Genomic DNA, 24,323 nt, shown 5'->3' with positions numbered 1-24,323 from the left:
CAAATGGAAGCCATAGAGAGGTGTCATATCACCTTGTCTATGTTTCTCCTTTATTATATATATATATATATATATATATAAATTTTTATGGACTTTTATCACTTTTCTTACATTAGGTGCAGGTTAGCTTTTAGCTAAGGGTAAAATGGTCGTTTAGTATTTACTGGACATAATTTTTTTATTTAATATTTAAATAATTAAATATGTTATCACATTTTGTTCAAGTATAAGAGCAAAATGGTAATTCAACTTTGAGTTTAGGATCTTCCACTTTTAGTAATACTAGTTTATGTACAGACATAATACATAAACATGACCCGTAACTTGACGTCAGCTGGCAACTATGGCCTTTAACTTTGGGTGTGCACAAGTAGGCACTTAAACTTGTATAAAATTGAACAAATAGACACATTCGTCCTACATGGTACCCTACATGGCAATTTTATTTCCTACGTGGCGTCCTACGTGTATTATGTCATGTCAGACATGTGTGTCTACTTGTTCAATTTTATACAAGTTTAAGTGCCTACTTGTTCAACACTCAAAGTTGGAGGGCATAGTTGTCGGCGGAAGATAAATTAAGGGTCATGTTTATGTATTATGCCATAAAAATTCTATAAAAGCATACATGTAATGAGTAATAAAATGCAATAGTTATAAATAATTTTTTAAAAATATGAAGAAAAAAAAACCAAATGAGAGGTATATATACTATTTCATGAGTCTAAATAAAAATACAAATCAAAGAAGCCAAATAGGGAGAAAATACAATAAATAAATAGAGAAGAAAAAAATACGGCGTACACATTCTTCTTAGGGTTGTGATCATAACAATATAGATGAAAAAAGAAATATACAATTAGTACATAATTTTTCATGTTCTTGTCAACTCTTACTCCCATATAGCATTCTTCATCGAGTCAAACTAAAACATGAATCAAATACTACAATAATGATATAAACACTTCACCACTTTAACTTTTCAATGAAAAGGATAACCTTGGGCAGAGATCACATGAAACAAAAAAGATGGATTTATATAGATAAAAATGAAGGAATATCAAAAGATATCTTAAAATTTTAAATTAAATAATTGGAGGTTATGAATATAAAAAGTATGAGAGTTATATGTATATAAAGAATAATAATTGATGAATATGTAATTAAATATGAGATATTAAGGTGAATACTGAAAGAAAATAAATAATAACAATAATAATAATAATAAATAAATGAAAGGGCATAAATATCATAATACATAAACTAATAAATAACAAACGTATAACTCAAGACATACAAATATTTTTTGAAAAATAATTTGAATGTATTAAGCTTCAATTCGTTAGGTTATAAATAATGAATATTTCATTGATTATCTATTGAATTTAAGAGATTTAATAATATTATAACATATTATTTGGGGTCATGAATTTGAAAAGACAGAGAAATAATAGAGATTATTAAAAACAAGAGTCATGAAGATGATAATGTGTGAGTTAAAGGCACAAGATTAATGAATATTATTAGAAGATAAGTTGTGAAAATGAAGAGGTGTAGTTATGAAGTTGATTTTTAGGATAAAATAATTTTAAGAAAATAAAAAATACTTTAAAGTAGATTGTTGTGTTATTTATTAAATGAAAAAGTAATTATTAAAAATGATTTTAAGAAAATAAATTAATAGATAAGGGATCTTTTCATAATCCAACTTTTGACTTAGATTCTTATATGATACTAGTTCTGGGAATGTCCCAAAACATTTCATGTAAATTTTGTATTGTAAATGACATATTTTATGTCCTTCAAATCTATATGATGATGATATGATCGGAGTACAACATTTGGTCTTTTGGCAGGTATCATTTTCTGCTCTTCGCAAGGACGTTGTCAATGTTGTGGATATCATGGAGAGGTTAACGAATGAAGAAAATCAAATAGATCTTGACGATGGTCTAGTTGAAGTGCTGAAATTTGAGCTGGCATTAATTTGTGCAAACGTCCTGCTTTCTTATTCCGATTTGGAGCAGTTTGAAGATGTAATGACTTCGCTAAGAGAACGGGTTAAAGATGTGTTTCAATCAATTTTGGTTGAAGTTGACAACAAATACAACCTGCCTCATATCCTTGGTAGCTTCATGGATAATATAGATGATTGTATCAGCTCATGTCCTCGTTCTACATCCATGACTGAGGAGGAGTTGGACTTCCTCCTCCTGAATCTACATCATCTATCCAAGTATGCTTGGATGATGTTTCCATATAACGCTCAGCTTGTGATGCTTCAGAATGAGTGTGGTAACATGAAAGATTTCCATGGAATGATAGTGAATGGTTGCATTGAAAAAGATATTGTAAAATATGTCTTACCTCAGTTTCAATTCATGGCTGAGAGAGTCGGACTCTTTCTTTGGGAGTTTCATAGAAAGTCTGTACTCTCCCAGCTAGATCATGAGGATGATCAGACTGATCAAGATGCTCAACTCTCCGAGCTAGATCATGAGGATGATCAGACTGATGAAGACTCTCAACTAAGCAAGTTAGCACATCTATTCTTGCAGATTGTTCCAATTGAATTGGAGGTTATGCACATATGTTACACAAATTTGAAATCTTCAACTTCAGTAGAAGTTGGACAATTCATTAAACAACTCCTGGAATCCTTTCCAGACATTCTTAGAGAATATCTTATTCATCTACAAGAGCGAATGGTAACTGTAATTAACCCAAGCATTTCAGGAGCTCGAAACATTCACATCATGATGGAGTTTCTGTTGATTATTCTTACTGACATGCCTACCGACTTGATTCATCCTGACACATTTTTTGATCTCTTGGCACGTGTTGGAGCACTTACCAGGGAGGTATCAACTCTTGTTTGGGACTTAGAAGACAAATCAATGAACAAAGAGAGTACCAATGAAACAACTCTTGTCCGTGGCTTAGAAAAGAAATCAATGAAGAAAGAGAGTACCAATGAAACAAATCGTACAACACTACACTTGCTAAAAGATATTGAACTCCTGAAGGGAGATCTGAGGCACGTTTACTTGAAATCTCCCAACTCATCTCAAATTTGCTTCCCCATGAATGATGGACCTCTCTTCATGCATCTTCTACTTATACACTTAAAAGATTTGCTGGATTCCAATGCTTATTCAATTGCTTTGATCAAGGAAGAAGTTGGGTTGGTGAAAGAACATCTGGAATTCATAAGATCTTTTTTCGCGAATAATGAGGAAGAATTGTATAAAGATCTCTGGGCACGTGTTTTAAATGTAGCATATGAGGCAAAAGATATCATTGATTCACTTCTTGTTCGAGACAATGGTCTCTTACATCTTATTTTCTCACTTCCCATCACCATAAAGAAGATCAAGCTTATCAAAGAAGACATCTCCAATTTACCTGAGAAAATTCCCAAGAACAAAGGGCTCATTGCTGTAAACTCTCCCAAGAAGCCAGTTGAAAGTAAGTCATTGACAACTGGTAAAATAATTGTAGGTTTTGAGGAGGAGACAAACTGGATAATTAGAAAGCTCTTTGGTGGACCGGCAGATCTAGATGTCATTTCGATCACTGGTATGCCGGGTTCAGGTAAAACTACTTTGGCGTACAAAGTATACAGTGATAAATCAGTTTCTAGTCATTTTGACCTTTGTGCATGGTGCACAGTCGACCAAGAACATGACGAGAAGAAGTTGTTGGGTACAATTTTTAATCAAGTTAGTGATTCAGATTCAAAATTGAGTGAGAATATTGATGTTGCTGATGAGCTACGTAAACAACTGTATGGAAAGAGGTATCTTATTGTCTTAGATGACTTGTGGGATACCGCAACATGGGATGAGTTAACAAGACCTTTTCCTAGAGTTAAGAAAGGAAGTAGAATTATTTTGACAACTCGAGAAAAAGAAGTGGCTTTGCATGGAAACACTGCTCCTCTTAATCTTCGATTGCTACGATCAGAAGAAAGTTGGGAATTGTTGAAGAAAAGAGCATTTGGAATAGAGAGTTGCCCTGATGACCTATTGGATGTTGGTAAAGAAATAGCCGAAAATTGTAAAGGGCTTCCTTTGGTGGCTGATCTGATTGCTGGGGTCATTGCAGGTTTGGAAAAGAAAAAGACAGTGTGGCTTGAAGTTCGAAATAATTTGAGTTCCTTTATTTTGAACAGTAAAATGGAAGTGATGAAGGTTATAGAATTAAGTTATGACCATTTGCCACATCACCTCAAGCCATGTTTTTTTTACCTTGCAAGTAATCCGAAGGACACTGCAATGGAAATCTCTTTGTTGAAACATTTTTGGCTTGCTGAAGGACTTGTGGAACAGACAGAGATGAAGAGTGTGGAAGAAGTTATGAAGGTTTATTTGGATAAGTTAATTTCCAGTAGCTTGGTAATTTCTTTCAATGAGATAGGTGAGAACCCGACTTTCCAACTTCATGATCTTGTGCATGACTTTTGTTTGATAAAAGCAAGGAAGGAAAAGTTCTTTGAATGGGTAAGTTTACGTACACTATCTTCTTCTTCTTCTTCTTCTTCAGATTTGATGCCACGTATGTTGACCATTGATAATAACACCGAGTTTTTTGCGCTTAACAATTTTGTCCTATTCGATTTAAATAAGAAAAGCCATTCTGGTAAACACCTGTATTCTTTGAGGATAGTTGGAGAAAAGCTGGACAGCCTTGTTTATGATACATGTCACCTAAGGCACTTGAAGCATCTTACAGTGTTGCACCTGGATCCCACTTTTGTCGTGGTGAATGATTTTTTGCTGAATGAAATATGCATGTTGAATCATTTGAGGTTCTTATTAATGAGGATAAAAGTTAAATCTCTGCCTTTGTCTTTCTCAAACCTCTGGAATCTAGAAATTCTGTCGGTGTATAACGAAGGATCAACCTTAGTACTATTACCGAGAATTTGGGATCTTGTGAAGTTGCGAGTGCTGGCTGTGACTGCTGGTTCTTTCTTTGATATGGATGCAGATGGATCAATACTGATAGCAGAGGACACAAAGTTAGAGAACTTGAGACATTTAGAGAAACTCGTGCTTTCCTATTCCAAAGATACAGAGCATATATTCGAAAGGTTTCCCAATCTTCAAGATCTTAGATTTGATATCAAGGAATCATGGGATTATTCAACAGAACAATTTTGGTTCCCGAAATTGGATTGCCTAACTGAACTAGAAGAGCTCAGAGTAGCTTTTAAAAGCTCAAACATAAATGACAGTGAGCTCTCCTCTGTAATGACAAATCGGCTGTGGGATTTTCACTTCCCTTCGAATTTGAAAAGATTGTGTCTGTATGACTTTCCTCTGACATCCGATTCACTATCAACAATAGTGAGACTGCCCAACCTTGAAGGGTTGTCCCTTCATCGTACAATCATTCAGGGGGGAGAATGGAACATAGGAAAGAAAGACATCTTTGAGAATCTCAAATGTCTAACGTTGAGCAAAGTGACTTTGTCCAAGTGGGAGGTTGGAGAGGAATCCTTTCCCGTGCTTGAGAGATTAGATCTGCTGGAATGCCATGAGCTCGAGGAGATTCCGCCTAGTTTCGGGGATATTGATTCATTAAAAATCATTAAACTTGTAAAGAGCCCTCAACTTGAAGATTCCGCTATGAAGATCAAGGAATATGCTGAAGAAATTATGGCAAGGTACGACCTTCAAATCCTTGGCTCAAAGAATATCCCGTTATTTAAGTAGATTTTAAGCATTATGTATGAAATGCCAAAGTAGAAAGAAGAAACTTAGCAAAATATACAATAAGTTGTGCTTTTCTGTGTGTTTCTTTAAGAATAAGTACATGATTAAGAATTGTTATGAAAGATTGTGGGACTTTTTTGTTACTTTCTGCCACTAGGTATCTCTTATTCTAGACTATGTTGTTTTCTATTGTCACTCTCTTAAATTTTTCTTTGCATTCACACACATAATAATTTTCAACATTCTCACCACCTACAATTTTCTTGTAGACTGCTTATAAGTTGTTTACAATGATGAATCCAAAATTTAAAGTTTACAAGTTTGTATAATGAATCAGGTTATCAATAATAATTGCATTCACAATTACATATTTATAATTATTTAGTCGATATCTTAATGCATGTATATAGTAGTTGTTTCTGGGAACGTGTGTAGCACGTTGATCTCTAATTTTTACTTTAAGTTTATATCACAGTTAATAAAAAAGATACTTTAACTGATAGTAATATCACTTTAGAAAAAATTAACAGAAAATTTACACAAATATATTCATCGCATTATAAGTTGAATCACATAATTCTAATGTCAGTGAAAAAGGCATTACGTTACTCTACTTTCTTTTAAGCTAATTTCTTATATAATTTAATCAATGGTCTTTCAATTGTCTTACTAATAAATAATTTACAATCCAGAAAATGACTAAAATATTACTCCCTCTGTTCCAATTTATGTGAGATATTTTGGATTTCGAGATTCAAAAAGTCTATCTTTGACCATAAATTTTTCATATATCTTTTAAATATTTTGAATTGTCAATTATTGTGACTTGTAGTACTTTTTACATAGTTTAAAAATATATAAATTTCATCTTAAAAATTTGAAGATTTCATGAGCAAATTCTCGATCAAACTGAAACTGTTTGACTCTCGAAAAACGATATGTGTCACCTAAATTGGAACAAACGGAGTATTATTTAATATTTAATTAATAAGATTTATAATATTTTGGGTTCTTCATCATTACAAAAAGGATAAGTGTACATTAAAAACACTAATTCCCAATTAGTGCACGTTACTTTATGTTCTTTTTTGGCTAATTCATTATATAATTTAATTAATGACCTTTTAATTGTCTTATTAATAAATAACTTACAATCTAGAAAATAACTAAAATATTATTATTTAATATTTAATTAATTATATATATATATATATATATATATATATATATGATTTTGACAAAAGCTAATGACTTCACATGAATCCATATATTACGTTGTGGATTTGCCTTTGACTGTCCATACCTCCTCTGTGTCAAGCTTGGTCTGAAGTCCCATCTTATGTGGTCAACTCAATCAGGGTACTGCTTTAAAACGAATTTTATACCACTCTATCACAAACCCGACAAACTTTTATCACAAAAGCTAGGTCGTGAAGTGAAAAGTCTATAGAGAGCTTATAAGCACTCAGGACTTCCCCTCCTCGAACATTCGACCAACTTACACCAAAATCCGAAACTCACAATAGAACACTGAAATACCTTCTAAAACTTCAACAAATGGGATTTCAGTACTCAAATGAATGAAAGGTTCACATTTATCTACATGACCAGAAGTACATGACAACACCATTTTCGTCAATTATCCAAACAAAACCACGAGTGTCGAACCTCCTTCTTGACACTGTCTTGTATGTATAAAGTTTCTCAACAGGGCAACTTTCTGGTCTCGTATCCAGATGACCCCTCTCGTCTATAACTTCAACATTAAGCCCTGGCAACTTACATGTATCAAAATTTACTGAACAATTAGACATCTGAAGGGATCACATTGTCTCCAGCTTTGCAGCATTAGCCAACAGAGCCTCATCACCAAAGGGGCAGTCTCCAATCTCCAACTTACGGAGGCACTCGCATATTTGATGGTCGGCGTGGCGATAGGCTTCGTTTCTAGATTGCTATCCCCCACAAAAGCTAAGGAAATCATCTCTAACTACTTAGCATGGAACCCGATGTACTCAAACACACGATCTGTAAGGAGGCCAGAAAAGAGAAAGTCGTCGTAATTCCTTGCAGTGTTGCACAATGGCCCCCAAGATCAGCATCAAGTGGTTCAAGGGTTAAGTAATCAGGAGTTTGAGGCTTGATAATACACAAATGAAATTGGATCATGTTAGGACGGTTCCTTCCAATAGTAACTAAGGCGTCATTTGTCATTATGCAGCAGAAGTATAAAACTGACTTAAGCTTATGGCAGCCCACTGAGACAGCTACAAGGCCTTGCTCTCTCAAGGATACATTCGGTCCTCGAGAAAATGGATCAGAAGGAAACACCCTAAGCTCTTGAAGTTCCTTACGCGATCTCCTCAAGACCGCTATCTTCAATGTAATCTAGCACCTGCAATTACATCCACTCCAAGTGCCTTAAAGCATAAGCTGGATAACCAATAAGTCAAAAATACTCAAGAGTTTCAAAAGAGTCTGACAGAGTATTAAGAAGCAAGAGTTCCTGTATTTCTGTATCAAACCTTACACCCATTCCAGATAGTTGGTCAAGGATAAACAGAAAGACAAGTACTCGATGCAGATGAACTGATATGTATTGATTACTGCATTGGCTCTTATATAGCCCATGTATTACATACAAGGCTGAGAATAAAATAACAACTTAGAGAAACCTATGTAATTACACTTCTAAAGATAGAAAGAGTTGATAAGTATAATTACTATAAAAGCAAAATAAAAAGAGTCCTACAAGTAACAAGAGGCCTACAGGTAACAAGGGTCTTAGATGCTAGCCGTTATTACTCCCCCGAAAGTTGGCGTCGAGGTTTACTACGCCCAGCTTGGAGAAATGGTTAGTGAAAAGTGCACGCGGAAAAGGCTTTGTAAGAAGATCTGCAACTTCATCATAAGCATGTAAATGGGCAACTTCAAGTTGTTTACACTCAACCTGCTCACGGACAAAATGGAAGTTGATGGCCACATGCTTCATGCAGCTATGGAATTCACACAAATATAAGTGGTGTTGATATTGTCACAGAGAACTCTTGGAACAACAGTAGAGGAAACTGAAGCTCTTGAAGAAGATGGGTGACCCAGTTAGTTTCGGAAACAGTAGGAGCAATTGCCCGATATTCTGCCTCTGTAGAAGAACGAGAAACTGAACACTGTTTCTTTGAAGACCATGAAGTAGGAGAACTACCAAGATAGATAACATAACTAGTGGTCTATGTGCGATCATGAGGATCCCCTTTCCGGTCAGAGTATGCAAGCAACCTATGATCAGTTTCATTGGCAATGAGCACACCAAATGAGGTAGTTGAACGGAGATAGCGGACAAGTCGTTTAAGAGCAACCCAATGAGACACAAATGGTTTATGCATAGCTTGTGACAACTTGCTAACAGCAAAAGCTATGTCCGAACGAGTGAAAGAAAGGTAATGAAGTTTACCAATAATGCGCCGATATAAGGAACCATGAACTAGATGATCATCAAGCGATGGATAAAAAACAATAGTAGATGTCATAGGTGTAGAAACACCTTTGCAGTTATCCATAACTACCTCATGTAGGAGATGCATAGTGTACTTCTCTTGAGAAAGCAGAAGACCAGTAGAAGAACGAATCACCTCAATACCAAGAAAGTAATGAAGAGGTTCTAAGTCCTTCAGTAAAAAACGTTGAGAAAGAGCCTCAATGATATAATGAACACCTCGCTGGTGACTGCCAGTCACTAAGATATCATCCACATAAACTAAAATATAAACAGTGAACCCAATTTTATGCATAATAAAGAGTGAGGAATCAGAATGCAACTTAACAAAACCCAAAGTAAGGAGATAATTTTTTAGTTTAGTGTACCAAGCATCCATCATTGCACTTAGAAGCTTTCCACTTTTAATAATATATGATGATATGATGATGATGATGACATGACACTTTTAGTAAAGGCATAATTCTAAATGTGCCCTCTAACTTGTCTTCATTCTACATTTATGTTCTTCAACTTTGGGTATGCACAAGTAGGCACTTGAACTTGTATAAAGTTAAACAAGTAGACACATGAGTCATATGTGGCGTAATACATGTGGAACACCATGTAGGACACAAATTTTCATGTAGGATACCATGTAGGACACATATGTCTATTTGTTCAACTTTGTACTAGTATAAGTGTCTACTTGTGCTGGCGGGCATAAATGTGAAATGAGGCCAAGTTAAAGGGCATATTTATGTATTATGCCTTCAGTAATATATGATGATGATGATGTGTGTTAACCTCCTTATTTAGCCATTGTGAAAAAGAATGCATCCTTTAAATTTCAACATTCATTTTTACACTACTTTGTAAGAATGGCACAACAAGTACAAAACCAAAAGATTCAAGAAAATTTCTTCTTTAAATTTCAAACATTTATCGTAGCGAGTCTCCCAAACTATCGAGAGCATGCAAATCTATATAAAGGTGACACTCAAGCTAGAACTTACCCACAGCCGCTGCAATTTGTAAGAGTGCTTGCTCATCTTGCCAAGATTAGGAATTCGAGTGGTAGAATGACTTAAATTCAAAGACATGAGTCTATGGTGGACATAAATAAGAGAAAAATAGGTTGGCACAACAAAGAGAATTGTAACCATCTACATGCACTCTGCAAAGAAAGTTACACTAGTCAAAATAATTGGAACAAAGAGAAGTTACTCCTTTTTATGTGGCACTCCTTTTCTTTTTAGTATGTTTAAAAAAGAACAACGTCGTAGATACACAATTTTTTTTGGATTTAATTGATACGAAATTTGGATTAAATCCATGTTTATTTGGGTTGAAGGATTAATTTGGGATTTACAAATAAATAAGTCCATTTTTATTAAATTCAAATCCAAGGTCCATTTCACCTTGAAGCCCAAATCCATGCCACGTGTCACATTGACTAGGTATCCTAGACCAACAAGGTGACGTCATGTGTCCAAATGAGGTGGTAGTCCCAATCAAATGCAAGAACCAATCACAATCCGCCAAGTGTCAAAGTAATATCCTTTGGCCAATCATAAGCAACTTTGTACACCCCCTACAACTATAAATAGAGGATGAACATGAAATTCAAGGGGGGGATCCTACAAAAACGCTTCAACAAGCATTGGAGCAAACGTTGGAGAAAGCTACAACATCAGCTACATAGCTCTTCGAAGGAGTGGTCAACAGAGTTCTTTTTGAAGATTGACTTGTAACGATGAATTGCATCTCGACGTTCCTGGAGATCAAATACATCTCAAGGAGGTCTATATCATCCTACATTTGAGAAATATGCTACTGACAGCCCTCAAATAACGGAGATGTTCAGGAGAGAAGAATCAAGAGAACAACAGAATTGTACTCACATGATTCATCAATAAAAATACATTTTTTTTTATTTATTTTACTTGTAGATAATTTTCGGTGCTACGAAAATTTTTTGCGAACAAATTTGGCACGCCTAGTGGGACCAATTATGCTTTTCATCTCTTCCTCCTACAAATAAAAAAAACAGCAAGTTCAACTTTGCAATGGGCTTCAAGGAGGTTAATGATGTTTCATGCAAGGACTATATTGTTGCCACATTTATTGATTTTAGTGATGCTGGTCCAATCACTCGACGCGAGGTCAAGACTAGGTAGTGGCTTTGATGGATCTGAATACTTCACCTCTTTGGAGATGGCAAGAAAGAGAAAGTCTTAAATGGCACTCATCCCCGGGGCAACATTGCATCCATGTTGTCTGATGAACTTTCTCAACCAAGTTTCAGCTTTGGTGAATCTAATAATTCAACGGATTCTTCAATTTCAACAAAGGCCAACGCATTGATGGCTGATGCAACTGACATGGACGAGAAGTTTGCAATGATGAAGCAAACCATTGAAACCTTGAAGAAGTCTATTGATGATAAAAATCTCCAAATCACCTAACTTATGAGCAAGTTAGATCTCTCCAACTATGGAGGGTCACGTCACAATCTAGCCATGCAAGAAAAAGTTTATGTTTCCACCAAGCCAGTTGAGTCTCAATGCGCAAAGCAATCTGCTTCAGTGGCCTCTCTAACAACTACAAGATATGATCACAAACACCATTAAAGCTCAATATGGTGGCCCACCACAAAGTTCCTTACGATATTCAAAGTCGTACTCCAAGAGAATCGAGGATCTAATGATGCCGATTGGATATCAACCACCAAAATTATAACAATTTGATGGAAGGGGAAATCCAAGGCAACAGATTGCCCATTTCGTCGAGACTTGTAGCAGTGCTGGTACACATGGTGATCTTATTGTCAAGAAGCTGATTCGTTCTTTAAAAGAAAGCGCCTTTTATTGGTATACAGACTTGGAGCCTGAATTAATTGATTGTTGGGAGAAATTGGAAAATCAATCTCTCAATCGTTTCTACAGTACCCATCGTACAGTGAGCATAATGGAATTGACAAACACAAAACAAAGTAAGGATGAACCCATAGTGGAATACATCAATCATTGGCAATGTTGAGCTTAAACTGCAAGGATCAACTTTCTGAAATCTCTGAGTTGAAATTTGTATACACGATCGCGTTGGGGCCTTGTATATATCCTTCAAGGAATTAAGCCTCAAACTATTGAAGAATTAGCTACACGCGCTCATGAAATGGAGTTGAGCGTTGCAAGCCATGGAAAGACATCGCCTATTTTTTATCCAAGAAAACAAGATACACAATTCAAAGAGTCGTTCAAATACACAACTAAGGAATACATGGCCGTCACCACGACTTCTACGAAGGCCTCCACAAGAAAAAAGTTTAAAGAGAATGCACCACATCAATAAATACGAGAAGTGAAAAATCAATCTAACTTGAAGGAGTTACAAGCGAATGAGTAATTCTTTTCCAGACTCTAACGTTCCTATGATTCTTGATGATCTGCTAACCGAGAAAGTCATTGCACTCCCATAGTCAAAGCGACCTAAAAAATCCAATAAAGTTGATGATCCTATGTATTGTAAATTTCACTGCATCAGCGGTCATCACACCAAAAAAATGCTTCATTTTGAAGGAAAAAATCATGACATTGATACGAGAGAGAAAAATCATCATTGACGATGGTGAGATAACTGAGATAATCCATTCCACTACCAAACTTGATCATAAAAGGATTTAATTTCAGAAGCTCTTCCCCCCATGGAATCTCCAAACATTGAAGAAGGTGTCATCATACTACAGTTTGGGAGCTTTGAACCAGTTAAAGTTTTTGCCTTGAAGAAAACAACAAACACATCTAAAGTATATGACTTCTCCATTGGCAATACTTGGATTTCGATCGCTCACAAACGGCAAAAGCATCATGGGACTTCTAAACTCCGAATTTTGAAAGTTGACACAAAATCAAGTGCAAATCAACTTCAACAATGCGAAAGCATAAAATCCAAAACCAAATCGAAGTACATGAATCTTTCATCACAAAAGGTTAGAAGGACAATTACATTGATATAATTCTTCCCTGAAATGCTCTTTAACGTACGAGCCTAAACTACAAGTTGAAATTCTCCTCGGCATATGAGCTTAAGTTGCAAGTTAAAACATTCCTCTACACACGAATCTAACCTGCAAGTTACAACACTCCTCGACGTACGAGCCTGAAATACAAGTTGAAACACTCCTTGACGTACGAGCCTAAACTACAAGTTGAAACACTCCTCGATATATAAGCTTAAACTGCAAAGTTGAAACTCTCTTCGATGCATGAGCCTAAAATCTAAGTTATAATGCCCCTCGACGTACGAGCCTAAACTACAAGTTGAAATACTCCTTAACAAACGATCTTAAATTATATGCTACCCATGGCTCGCAAGACTCATCATCTTGAACTACGATATGACTTGATCCTCTTCACCGAGGTTCGTAGGCTCTTGGAGTGATCACTCTAAGCTTAGTCAGATGAGTAAAAAAGAGATTTGTGGCATTGTGTGATCATCACAGTATCTTTTTAAAATTACATAGCTAGCACGTGAGTTCAAATGTGCCACAGATGAGCAAAGGAGAAGAGTTGATAAACACATTGTCTTAGTAGACTTCAAAAGTATATTTGTGAAAATACATAAAGATTTTGACCATAGTTTTTATGTGTATTGTAGTTCTTGGAGTCATATTTGTAATGAAAAAAGTGACTTGTGATATAGAGGCTCCTACTTTGAGTTATGATTTTTTTGCCACAGACGCGCAAAACTGAAGAACTGAGCAAGGCAGAATTGTGGGCTGATTTCAAAATAATATCTGTACAAATCCATAAAGTCTCTGGTAGTGATTTTTACACATGTTTTAGATATCTAAGTCCTCTTTCCAACGGATCAAGAAACTCATGATTACGAGACTCCTACTTCGAGTTATGAATTTTCTACTAGAGACGCATGAAGTTGAAGACCTGAGTAAGACAAAATTGTGGGATGACTTTGAAATAATGTCTGTAAAAATCCATAAAGCTTTTGGCTATGATTTTTACACATATAGTAGATCTTTGAACCGTCTTTCTAATGGAAAAAGAAAATCTTGATTTTAGTACTCCTACTTCAAGTTATGAATTTTCTACCACAAATGTGCGAAGCTGAAGAACCGAGAAAGACAGAATTATGAGCTGACTTCGAAGCAACATATGTACCAATCCATGAAGGCTTTGACCATGGTTTTTACACATATTGTAGATAATTGAGTCCTCTTTTTAATGGAAAAAGAACTCATGATTTCGGTACTCCTACTTCGAATTATGAATTTTCTACTAAAGACACGTGAAGCTGAAGATCTGATTCCTTGAGTCGTCTTTCCAACAAAATAAGAAACTCGTGATTTCAACACTCCTACTTCGAGTTATGAATTTTCTACTACAAACGCACGAAGCTGAAGAGTCAAGCAAGATAAAATTGTGAGTTGACTTCGAAGTGGATTCTCCAAGTGGTCTCTCGCCAAGTCTCCAATGAAAGCTAAAGCAGCCGATTATCTCAACCAACTCCGCAATGAAGGTTTATGGTGAAGCACCAAATGATTGTTTGCCAGATCCTCGACTGGAAAGGTAGATGTCGCACTAAATTGTTATCTATTGGGATATATACTATTAACCATATGTTTAAATATAGTAATTATTATAGAATAATAATTTATTCAGTTTTAATAGATCATATATTCGTTTATGGTGTTTGTTTACTTATAGTAGATGATTTAGTGTATAGAGTTTTAGCTTATACACAGAGGATTAAATCATCGGTTCTTATAACTATAATATTTGTTTGTTCATAATCTAGGATGCAAATTGGACATGTCATTAGTACGATTGTAGCACAAGATTATATATAATTTATCTTGATTGTGGGAACGATATAGTTCCAACTTCTTGTGCTAGTGCATTTTGTTGTATTGAACGGGACCGAATAGAGATAGTTGTTTTAGACTGACCGACAAAAGCATATTCTCTAAACTGTTAAATGTACTTATATTCTTAATCCTGATATAACTATTATAATCTGTATATATTAATTATCGTTTTGATTTATTAAAATGTGAGATTCTGAGATGGGTCAATATGTCTGGTAGATCGGATGATAATAATATATATTGGTGAAATATAAGTTAGTTGATGGAATCAATATTGTCTCGATATAGATATTGATGATGTGCCTTTTTGAGAAGCTTATAAGTTTTCATCGTGTCAAACATTGCAAGTGGATTTATGAATCCGACACATGAAATAAGTTAAGCAATACTCTAAAGGAAATTAATCATTGAATCAAATTCATCAATAATTTTATTTATTGATTAGTATATGTAATCATAACATGGGGAATTACATAAGTGTTTAATGGGAAATTTCAAACTATAAATAGAGGAGTGCAATTACGAATTTCTAGTGGAATGATTTGTAATTTATTATGGTAAGAATAATTCAAATTTATTATTTGGAATTATTTCCATAATATGAAGCCTCTATAATTAATTTTGTGGTCCCTACAGTGTCCATATTTAACTAGAACTCAGAATCTTATTTCTAAGGGGAAAAGGGGAGACAAGCGTGAGTTTTCTTTTAAAAAGAAAACATCCGTGTATTTTTTCTGGTTGAAAAAAATAGTCTGTGTTTTGTTCTCCTCTTTGGACTGGGAAGAAATCTCTATAATTAGGGATTCTTCTAACCCTAGACAGGGAATAAGTTTTCTATACGATACTTGTCCATCCAACTATTGAGAGAGTTCAGATGTGAATTTGGGATCATTGTAGAAGACTAGAAAGTTGTTGTCTATCTTGTGGATATCCCTTTGAAGGTCTGTCCAACTTGTGGATTCGCTTGAAGGTATCGCCTCACGCTTTAAGAGGTAACTCTTGAATTAAATTTCAATAAGTTTATGTGTTCTAGCATGATTAATGTGTTCTAGCAAAAACATTATTGGTTATCTATTATTCATGTAAGCAGTTTAATTTTGGTATGCTTCCATTGTGCATATAGTTTTCCAACATTATATGTCAAAGCTTCGATCAGAAATGTAGGTGCACCACATGTTCCTTACCAATCACGGGCCTCATTACATCTTCTTGATAAGATATCGAGACCATTGACGCTCCTTTGTTAACCTACAAGAAAGAGAAATAATAAAATCTAAAGAGACACAAATCTGTGAGGAAAATGGTCAGCTTTAGAGACCAACTTCAAAAATCAATTTCCGTCTATTCAGAAGGAGTTTGACATTGATTTTTGGATATGTCATAATACTATGAGCCTAGTTTCTTCAAAACCAAGCCGCTCATCATTTGAATGCTCTTATACCAAGAAAATGATGTTTGGTGAGGTTGGCCATAGTTGTGAAAAGAACTTCCAGATTTGGGGTTCAACTTCAAAATTCGATTCCCGTCAATCCAAATTGTGTTTGACATTTAGTTTTGAATATGTCGTATTACTAGAAGTCTAGTTTTTCCAGAATCAAGCCTCTTATCATTTGGACCCCTCTACATCAAGAAAATGACATTTTGGCAAGGTTACACATAACTGTTTGAAGAACTGCCAGATTTGAAGAACAACTTCCAAAATCGATTCATGTTAATCCAAAAGGTTTTTAACGTTGATTTTTGGATATGTCACAATACTAAAAGTCTAGTTTCTTCCAAACTAAGCCGTTTGTTATTTGAACATTCCTACACTAAGAAAAGGATATTTTGGTGGGACTGCACAGAACTGAGAGAAGAACACACCAAATTTGGAGTTCTTCAAAAATATTTTTATGGCCAATTCAAAAGGATTTGTTTCAATGATTCTTTGATGAATCCTTTGTACATGAGATATTCTTATATAGAGGTTCTATGAATAATTCTCATTCTTTGTACAAGAAAATCTGTGGTAAAATAGGAAGAAGCAAATCAAATCATTTCTTACCAATCTAAATGGAAGTTACTAGTATTCATGAGGAAAGCATTAAGTCTTAAAATTTTAAGATTTTTTCTTACAAAATCAAGCAAAGGAAAGAAAAGTTGGTGTGATTAATAAATTATCAATTATTTCCAATATGATAGTTTGCAAAAAAAGAAGCAAATCAAGCTATGTTCTGATTTTATTTAAAATTCAACTTTGGGGAATTGTGTGGCACTCTAAGTGTTGGGGTCCAAAATTATATTAAGTCTATGGTGGAAGTTTATTTGAACTTAAAATTCATACAACTTTGTCACATTGATTTGTTTATCCCTCTCTCGAGATTCCTCCATATCGTCCCTCGGGTGGATTGAAATAACAAAAGTCCTTAGGAGCACATCAAAATGAAGTTGCACATGACCGTACCATGCAACTTGTTTCATCGCAAGAAACCGAGTGATATCATTGGATTCATAATACTTCAAGTCTCGCAATCAAATGTCGGCAAACCTACACTTCAACAAGGCTTGAAGTAGGGGGTGTCTGTAGACACACAAATTTTATTGGATTTAATTCATATGAAAATTGGATTAAATCCATGTTTATTTGGGTTGAATGATTAATTTGGGCTTTACAAATAAATAAGTCCATTTTTATTAAATTCAAGTCCAAGGTCCATTTCACCTTGAAGCCCAAACTCATGCCACATGTCATATTGACTAGGCATCATAGACAAAGGTGACGCCACGTGTCCAAATGAGGTGGTAGTCCCAGTCAAATGCAAGAACCAATCACAATCCACCGAGTGTCAAAATGACATCCTTTGGTCAATCATAAGCAACTTTGTCCACTCCTACGACTATAAATAGGGGATGAACATGACATTCAAGGGGGGATCCTACAAAAACACTCCAACAAGGATTGGAGCAAGTGTTGGAGAAAGCTACAACATGAGCTACGTAACTCTTCGAAGGAGTGGTCAACGGAGTTCTTTTCGGAGATCGACTTGAAACGAAGAATTGCTTCCCGACGTTCCTGGAGATCAAATACATCTCAAGGAGGTCTATACCATCCTACATTTGAGAAATATGCTACTAATAGTCCTCAAATCACGGAAAAGTGTCGGAGAGAAGAATCAAGAGAACAACAGAATTGTACTCACGTGATTCATCAATAAAAATCACATTTTTCTTTTATTTATTTTGGTTGCAGTTAATTTTCGATGCTACTAAAATTTGTTGCGAAGAGACGCCTTTCCATATTTTCAAATAACTTAATTTTGAATTTCTCATTTTACTCTTAATGGCATGCTTTTAAAGCCACAAACATGTCATGGCTTGTTCAAGACAAGAGGTTCCAAAAGTGTTCATTTCTTTCTCAAACTTGGTGTCCAGTCAAATTCTGCCACATAAAATGAAGTAGAGTGGGCAATAAATTCATATGTACTCACATGGTAAGAGAGCTCAATACTTTTCACACGTAGCGCTTAAGAGCTACTTAAGTAACGGGATATTATTCCGGCCAACGACCTAAAGCTCGTTCCCTCCCATTATATCTTCAACATATTCCTTAATCTTCATAACAGAATCTTTAAGTTGAAGGCTCTCTACAAGTTTGATAATTTTTAACGAACAATTAAATATCCCCAAAACTAGGCGGAATCTCCTTAAGTTTGTCACATTCCAACCGATATAATTTCTCAAGAACGGGAAAAGATTCCTCTTCAACTTTCCACTTAATAAGAGTCACTTCATCCAAACTTTGTAGATCAGTCCTATAATTTATGCACAAACTTTAAGAAGTTTCGAAAATATTTTTTGGTCTTTAAAACTAATAACGAACCTTTTAGTTGACACAAATTACTGAAACGACGCACCCAAAACTCATTCGGAACCTCCCGAACACAAACCAAATATGCTTCTAGCTTGAAAATGATATTTCGAACTCAATGGAATCATCAAAATACCCAAACAAGGTCATCTTAACTCGTTGTTGACCAAAGTCAACTTTAACTTAAGAATCTCCAAATTTCCAAATAAGGACATGAAACTCATCCAAAAGCTTCAGAAACTGAACCAAGCCTTCAACTAGGCCAAATATCAGCATTTGGACTTAGCGGAATCATCAAAACTCGAAAATAACCTTTCTAACCTCAAACATTGACCAAAGTCAAACTTTAGCCTTAACTTTTCCCGCATCTCGTCTAATGGATCAAAATCAAACCAAAAGTTTTGGGACCCAAACCAACAATACATCTAGACCAAAAACTATTTTACAGAGCTAACAAAACTGTTGAAATTCCATTCCGAGCTTGCTATCACCAAATATTGACTTTAGTCAACTATCTTATGCTTTCAACTTTAAAACACACAAAAAACTCTTTCAAAACTCATCTAAATACCTCGAGGCCTGAGTCAATAGTCATACTAACTCAAAAGTCACGTTCCCTTATGGAACTTACAGAATTCCATTCCAAGACTTGTAGCTCTGGTTGTTACCAAAAATCACTTTTTACAACTTTAAATTTCCAAAACTCTAAATCTTCTAAAAATCACAACTTAAAAAATCAAATTTCAAAACCAACTTCATAAACTAATCAAATAAGGCTCAGGCTAACTACTGAGAGGGGGAAAATGATAATTTTCCAAAAATGGCCTTCATGATCATTACACAAATATTTTCCTTTACTAAATCAATTGTACAGTGCCTTATATAACTAGGAACAATTTTTTTTATGTTGTAAATAAATTATGTAATGTATGTCCATGGCCCACATGTACTGTAGTAGGCTTTGCTTTACTTAATGCCTATAAAAGGCCTACACTATATATGAAATGAAATACCAAAAAATATTTAAAGGAAAAGTTTATGTTGCTTTCTGTTCTTCCTCTTTCTTTGTTTTCACTTTTTATCATTTGATTTTAATATTCTACTTTTATTTATAACACGTTATCAGCACGAGGTTCTAATCAACTGAGTTAATAGGTGATTGAGAATTAAACAACATACTAAAAAGTTCCTGAAAGGCATCAGGAAGAAGAGGTTGAAATATGGTTTATTCATCTTCCTGGTGGGTTAATTTATTTCTATTTTAATTCAGAATTCACTCTTACTATTTTTTTTAATTTATTTCTATTTTGCCTAAACTTTTCGAGTGTATAAACTATGGTTTAATATTTCGTTTATAATATAATGTTTTAATATTCATTTCTTTTTTCCCTTAGTTGTTGTAGTACTTTCTATGAATATTAAAGTGTTTCAGCACACTATAGAAATGACCATAGCCGTGTATTACCAAATTGATATGTTATCTGATTGGTCTTTAGTCATATTAATATGAGCGGTTTATAATTCAACTTATTTTTATTTAATTCATTTTTAATTCATTCAAATTTGATCCAATCTGTTCATTTGTCATTCATAGTGAGATTAAGAAAGAAGGAAAAGTTGTTTACTTATGAATATCTGTGTACAGTATTTGATTCTGGGTAACAACATTATCTCATTGACAAGATGATTTTATTCTCCCATCTAGTAAATATACTTGCTTATAAATTCATTGATAAAGATGCTAATGAGTTACGAACGTTTTAATTAGAATTGATGATATATATATTTTTATGTCACCATGTTGAAATAAATTCGTGTGCATCTACTTATGATATATTATTGAATATGATAAATTTATCCAAGTATAAATATTGCTACTTTAGGGGCAGTTTCACTATAATTATCGCACTCATATGATTCAAAAAGAAAAAGGCTTGAGGGTGAATTCAAGTTTATTTTGGCTTATTTTGTCATTGGTTGAGCATAAGATGATGGATTCAAGTACCATCACAACAATAGAACAAGAAAATGGGTTTGAGTCCTGATGCACTTTGACAATATAATGTTGAGTTCAAGTTTCATCGAATTATGACCTAACACACTTTCTTATGAATAAGATGTTGGGTTTAAGTCCTAAAGCAATATATTGATGATATAATGATGACCGAGCAAATTAATGTGCTCTTGATGAAAAAAAAAATGAAATACATGAATTTTGCTCCATTCTTTAGAATGAATGTGGTAGCAGTACATGATAAGTCTAAAAGATGACTATTGTAATTGTATAATGAAAGTAGGTGTGACAACGAAACAATATTAGTCATCATTGTGATAAAAATGGAGAAGACTATGGGTTTTCCAAATAGTCCTTCAAAATGTGAAGGTAATTTATGTCATCAAATTTGATATGAAAAGTATTTGACACACAACTGCCGTGCAACCTAACTTGATTTTATAAATCCTCCATCAAAACAAAGAAATATAAAGTGAAGGTGCACGTGACCTTTCAAAAGTGATGTCGAGGTATGTCATATGAATATGATAAATTCCAAAGCATGACAATAAACTTCTAATGAAAGGAGTAATTATGAAGCATGTACATATGATTATGGTTAATTCCTTGAAGAGAATGTGACTTGTAATAAGTATCATGAAAAGTGGACCATTCTTGAAAATGAATATGTCAAGAGATGATGAAAATTATAAATAAGGACATACTCATGTATGATTTAATAAATACCACAACTCACCGCTATGGGAGGTTAGAGAGAATAAAGAAATTGATTTTGGTATAAATGATCATTGGTCAAGTACTTTTAGTACATCACAAATATTATGGTATGTTTTAGTATGAACTATAGAAATGGCAAAAGAAGGAAATAATTTCTTGCCACAAAAATTATCATTGGTTATGTATCTCTGTGCATAAAAAAATAAAATATTTTACCAGATATTAAACAAAAGGGAGAAGATACTAATGACAAAAGTAAATCAAGAAACAAGTTTTGCTTATAATGATTTTGACCATGACAATAATGATATAAATTTCTCCTTGAAAGAGATGTTTACCACACAAACAATGTTATGAAGTATGTGGTAGTATCCATTGTTAATTGTGAGCTTTGATGAGCTACTGTGCTATTACCCAAAGAAATAAAATTGCTCATGATATTGTAATTGTAGTAAGTCTCGAAAGAAACTTTTAAGTTTCAAAAAAATAGTCAATGAAAAATAATAATATTGAGACTATAAAATATGGAGAGATTTAAGATCTTCATATTACTACAATCAAAGTGGATTATAAATATTTGTATGAAAGATTACCTATTTTTCATATTGTTTGTGGTAACTAATTATGGGCATGATGATGGAATCACATGCAAAAATAAACTAGAAGTTTATTGAAATAAATATCAGTTGGCATGACCGGTTGACGACCATCCCGGTTCAAATATGATACGAAAATAAATGAGAATTAATGTGGTTATATATATATTGAAGAAATAATAAATTCTTCAAGAATTCTCTTGTGTTGTTTGCTCTCGTGATAAAATTATCATTGTACCAACTAAGGTTGAGATTGTATCTCCCGAAATTTTAAAATGTATAAAAAGGTGAAAATGGGCCCGTTCACCCGCCATGTGAACTATTTACTATGATATAGATGCATCTATGTATGGTCACATGTGCTTCATTATCAACTTGCAATTTGATTTTTGCAAAGGTTATTTGCTCGAATTGATAAATCAAGAACACATTTCAAATTATAAAACTATATTGATAATATTGGTATATATCCAAGTGGTTTAAGCAGAAATTATATGCCTCCAGTTATAGCTAAACCAGTGGTTATGAGAACAAAACTCCCAAAAGAAATTTAGTATGAGATGTGTTATTTAAAGTGTAGCAACACTTGTACGTATCAAGCCAACAAGGTTTCCCTATCACAATTGGTTCAGGGTCAGGAACCAAATAATTCTCATCTAGAAATTTAAATGTGTCGTATATTATTCCATTGCTCTACCATTAAATGTGCACAAAGACGAATCCCCAAATAAGGTTGGATGAATGTTAGATTCTCTAACATTAGGGGGAGATGAGCAACTGGAAAATAAGTTATACATAATGAATTATATGATCCTCATTGAAGAGATAATTTAAGTCAATTGTCAGACGCATTCACTAACCCTATATTATAATCCAGTTATGAATGCTCCAATGAAAAGTCCTTGAAGGACATAATTTATGGACGCCTGAAGTGTGATTAATTAATCGATTCGAAAGATAAAACTTCTTGAAGAAAAAAAAGAAGCAAATGATGAAGATGGTCATAATAATGAGGCAAATGCTTTAGAAAGAGCACAATGACATAACACTTTATAAAACCTTGGCAAAGGTTCAGGTACCAGTAAATGATGAAAAATAAAGTGAGCTTGATAAGTTATGTCACATTAGAATCCATATCAAATAACCGTCGACGATATCTTGAATATAATGTAGCGCTCAAAATTATAAATGGTGATGAGGATCTTGATATTAAATCTGTCGAGAGTTGATAGATAAATGATTGGCCAAAGAAAATACAATTCAAGTATATTTTTACTCACTTGGAAAAGTGATGTTTTGGACTTATTTTGTCCATATACTAAGATATAATGTCAGTAGGGTACAAATGAATTATTGTGCGATAAGTGAAATCGTAAATATGAAGTGAGACTTGTGCATTGAAAAATAAAAAAATTTCACAAAAGTCCTGACATTATTGTATGGAGATGTATTCTCCTAAGGTGAATGCAATGAGGTTTCTATCAGTCTGACAATATATGAAAAACTTGAATACGTATGATGAATGATTATCATGTCTAGCTAGACAATAAATATATGAAAATCCTTGATTTAAAAGGTTATAAAGCGATTCCATTGAATAGTACCCCAATGGTTGTAAGATCGCATATTATAAAGATCAATTTTGATCTCATTAAAATAGTTAGAAAGTACCATGTCATAGTGTAATTGGTGCACTTATATATCCTACTGTCACGCCCCAAACTCAAGGGGCGCAACTAACTCCTAAAGCCAAAACTCAGGCCCGAGCCGACCCTGCTGAACCATTTGCTACTAGCACATGGCAGTCACATGCAATTAAGAAAACAAACAAGTATATCTCGGCTTAAAACTAAGCCCTCGGCCGGCAAGGCCCCTGTTAATAGATCTACAAAAGAACCAGCTACTCCCAAGAGTTCATATAAAGAAACATCCAACTAGCACAGAAGTCTTGATTGGGCCGTTGAGGCCACCATGATATCTATACCAAAACTAAAAACAGGTAAATATCAGTACAATACATCAAACAGCTCACAAGCTTCAGCAAACCAACAACATAGGCCAGCATGGCCA

At 34.3% G+C, this 24,323-nt stretch overlaps 1 protein-coding gene and 1 pseudogene across 1 annotated transcript in view; one reads left to right on the top strand and one right to left on the bottom strand.

Annotated features, from left to right (window-relative positions):
- The window catches only part of LOC102581707 (putative late blight resistance protein homolog R1B-8), a 14,473-nt gene extending 8,677 nt beyond the window's left edge, over positions 1-5,796 (top strand). The window contains exon 3 of the mRNA XM_015306969.1: positions 1,857-5,796. Within this exon, the coding sequence (XP_015162455.1) occupies positions 1,857-5,720 (3,864 nt within the window). The 3' untranslated portion in view covers positions 5,721-5,796. The remainder of the gene's footprint in view (positions 1-1,856) is intronic.
- Positions 5,797-7,315: 1,519 nt separating this feature from the next.
- LOC102581375 (protein TRANSPORT INHIBITOR RESPONSE 1-like) overlaps positions 7,316-24,323 on the bottom strand; it is a 23,453-nt pseudogene continuing 6,445 nt past the window's right edge.

Source organism: Solanum tuberosum, unplaced genomic scaffold (assembly GCF_000226075.1).
Source record: "Solanum tuberosum cultivar DM 1-3 516 R44 unplaced genomic scaffold, SolTub_3.0 scf00044, whole genome shotgun sequence".
Taxonomy (NCBI): Eukaryota; Viridiplantae; Streptophyta; class Magnoliopsida; order Solanales; family Solanaceae; genus Solanum; species Solanum tuberosum.
The sequence above is the reverse complement of the archived record's forward strand: the minus strand, read 5'-3'. Positions and strand labels throughout refer to the sequence as shown.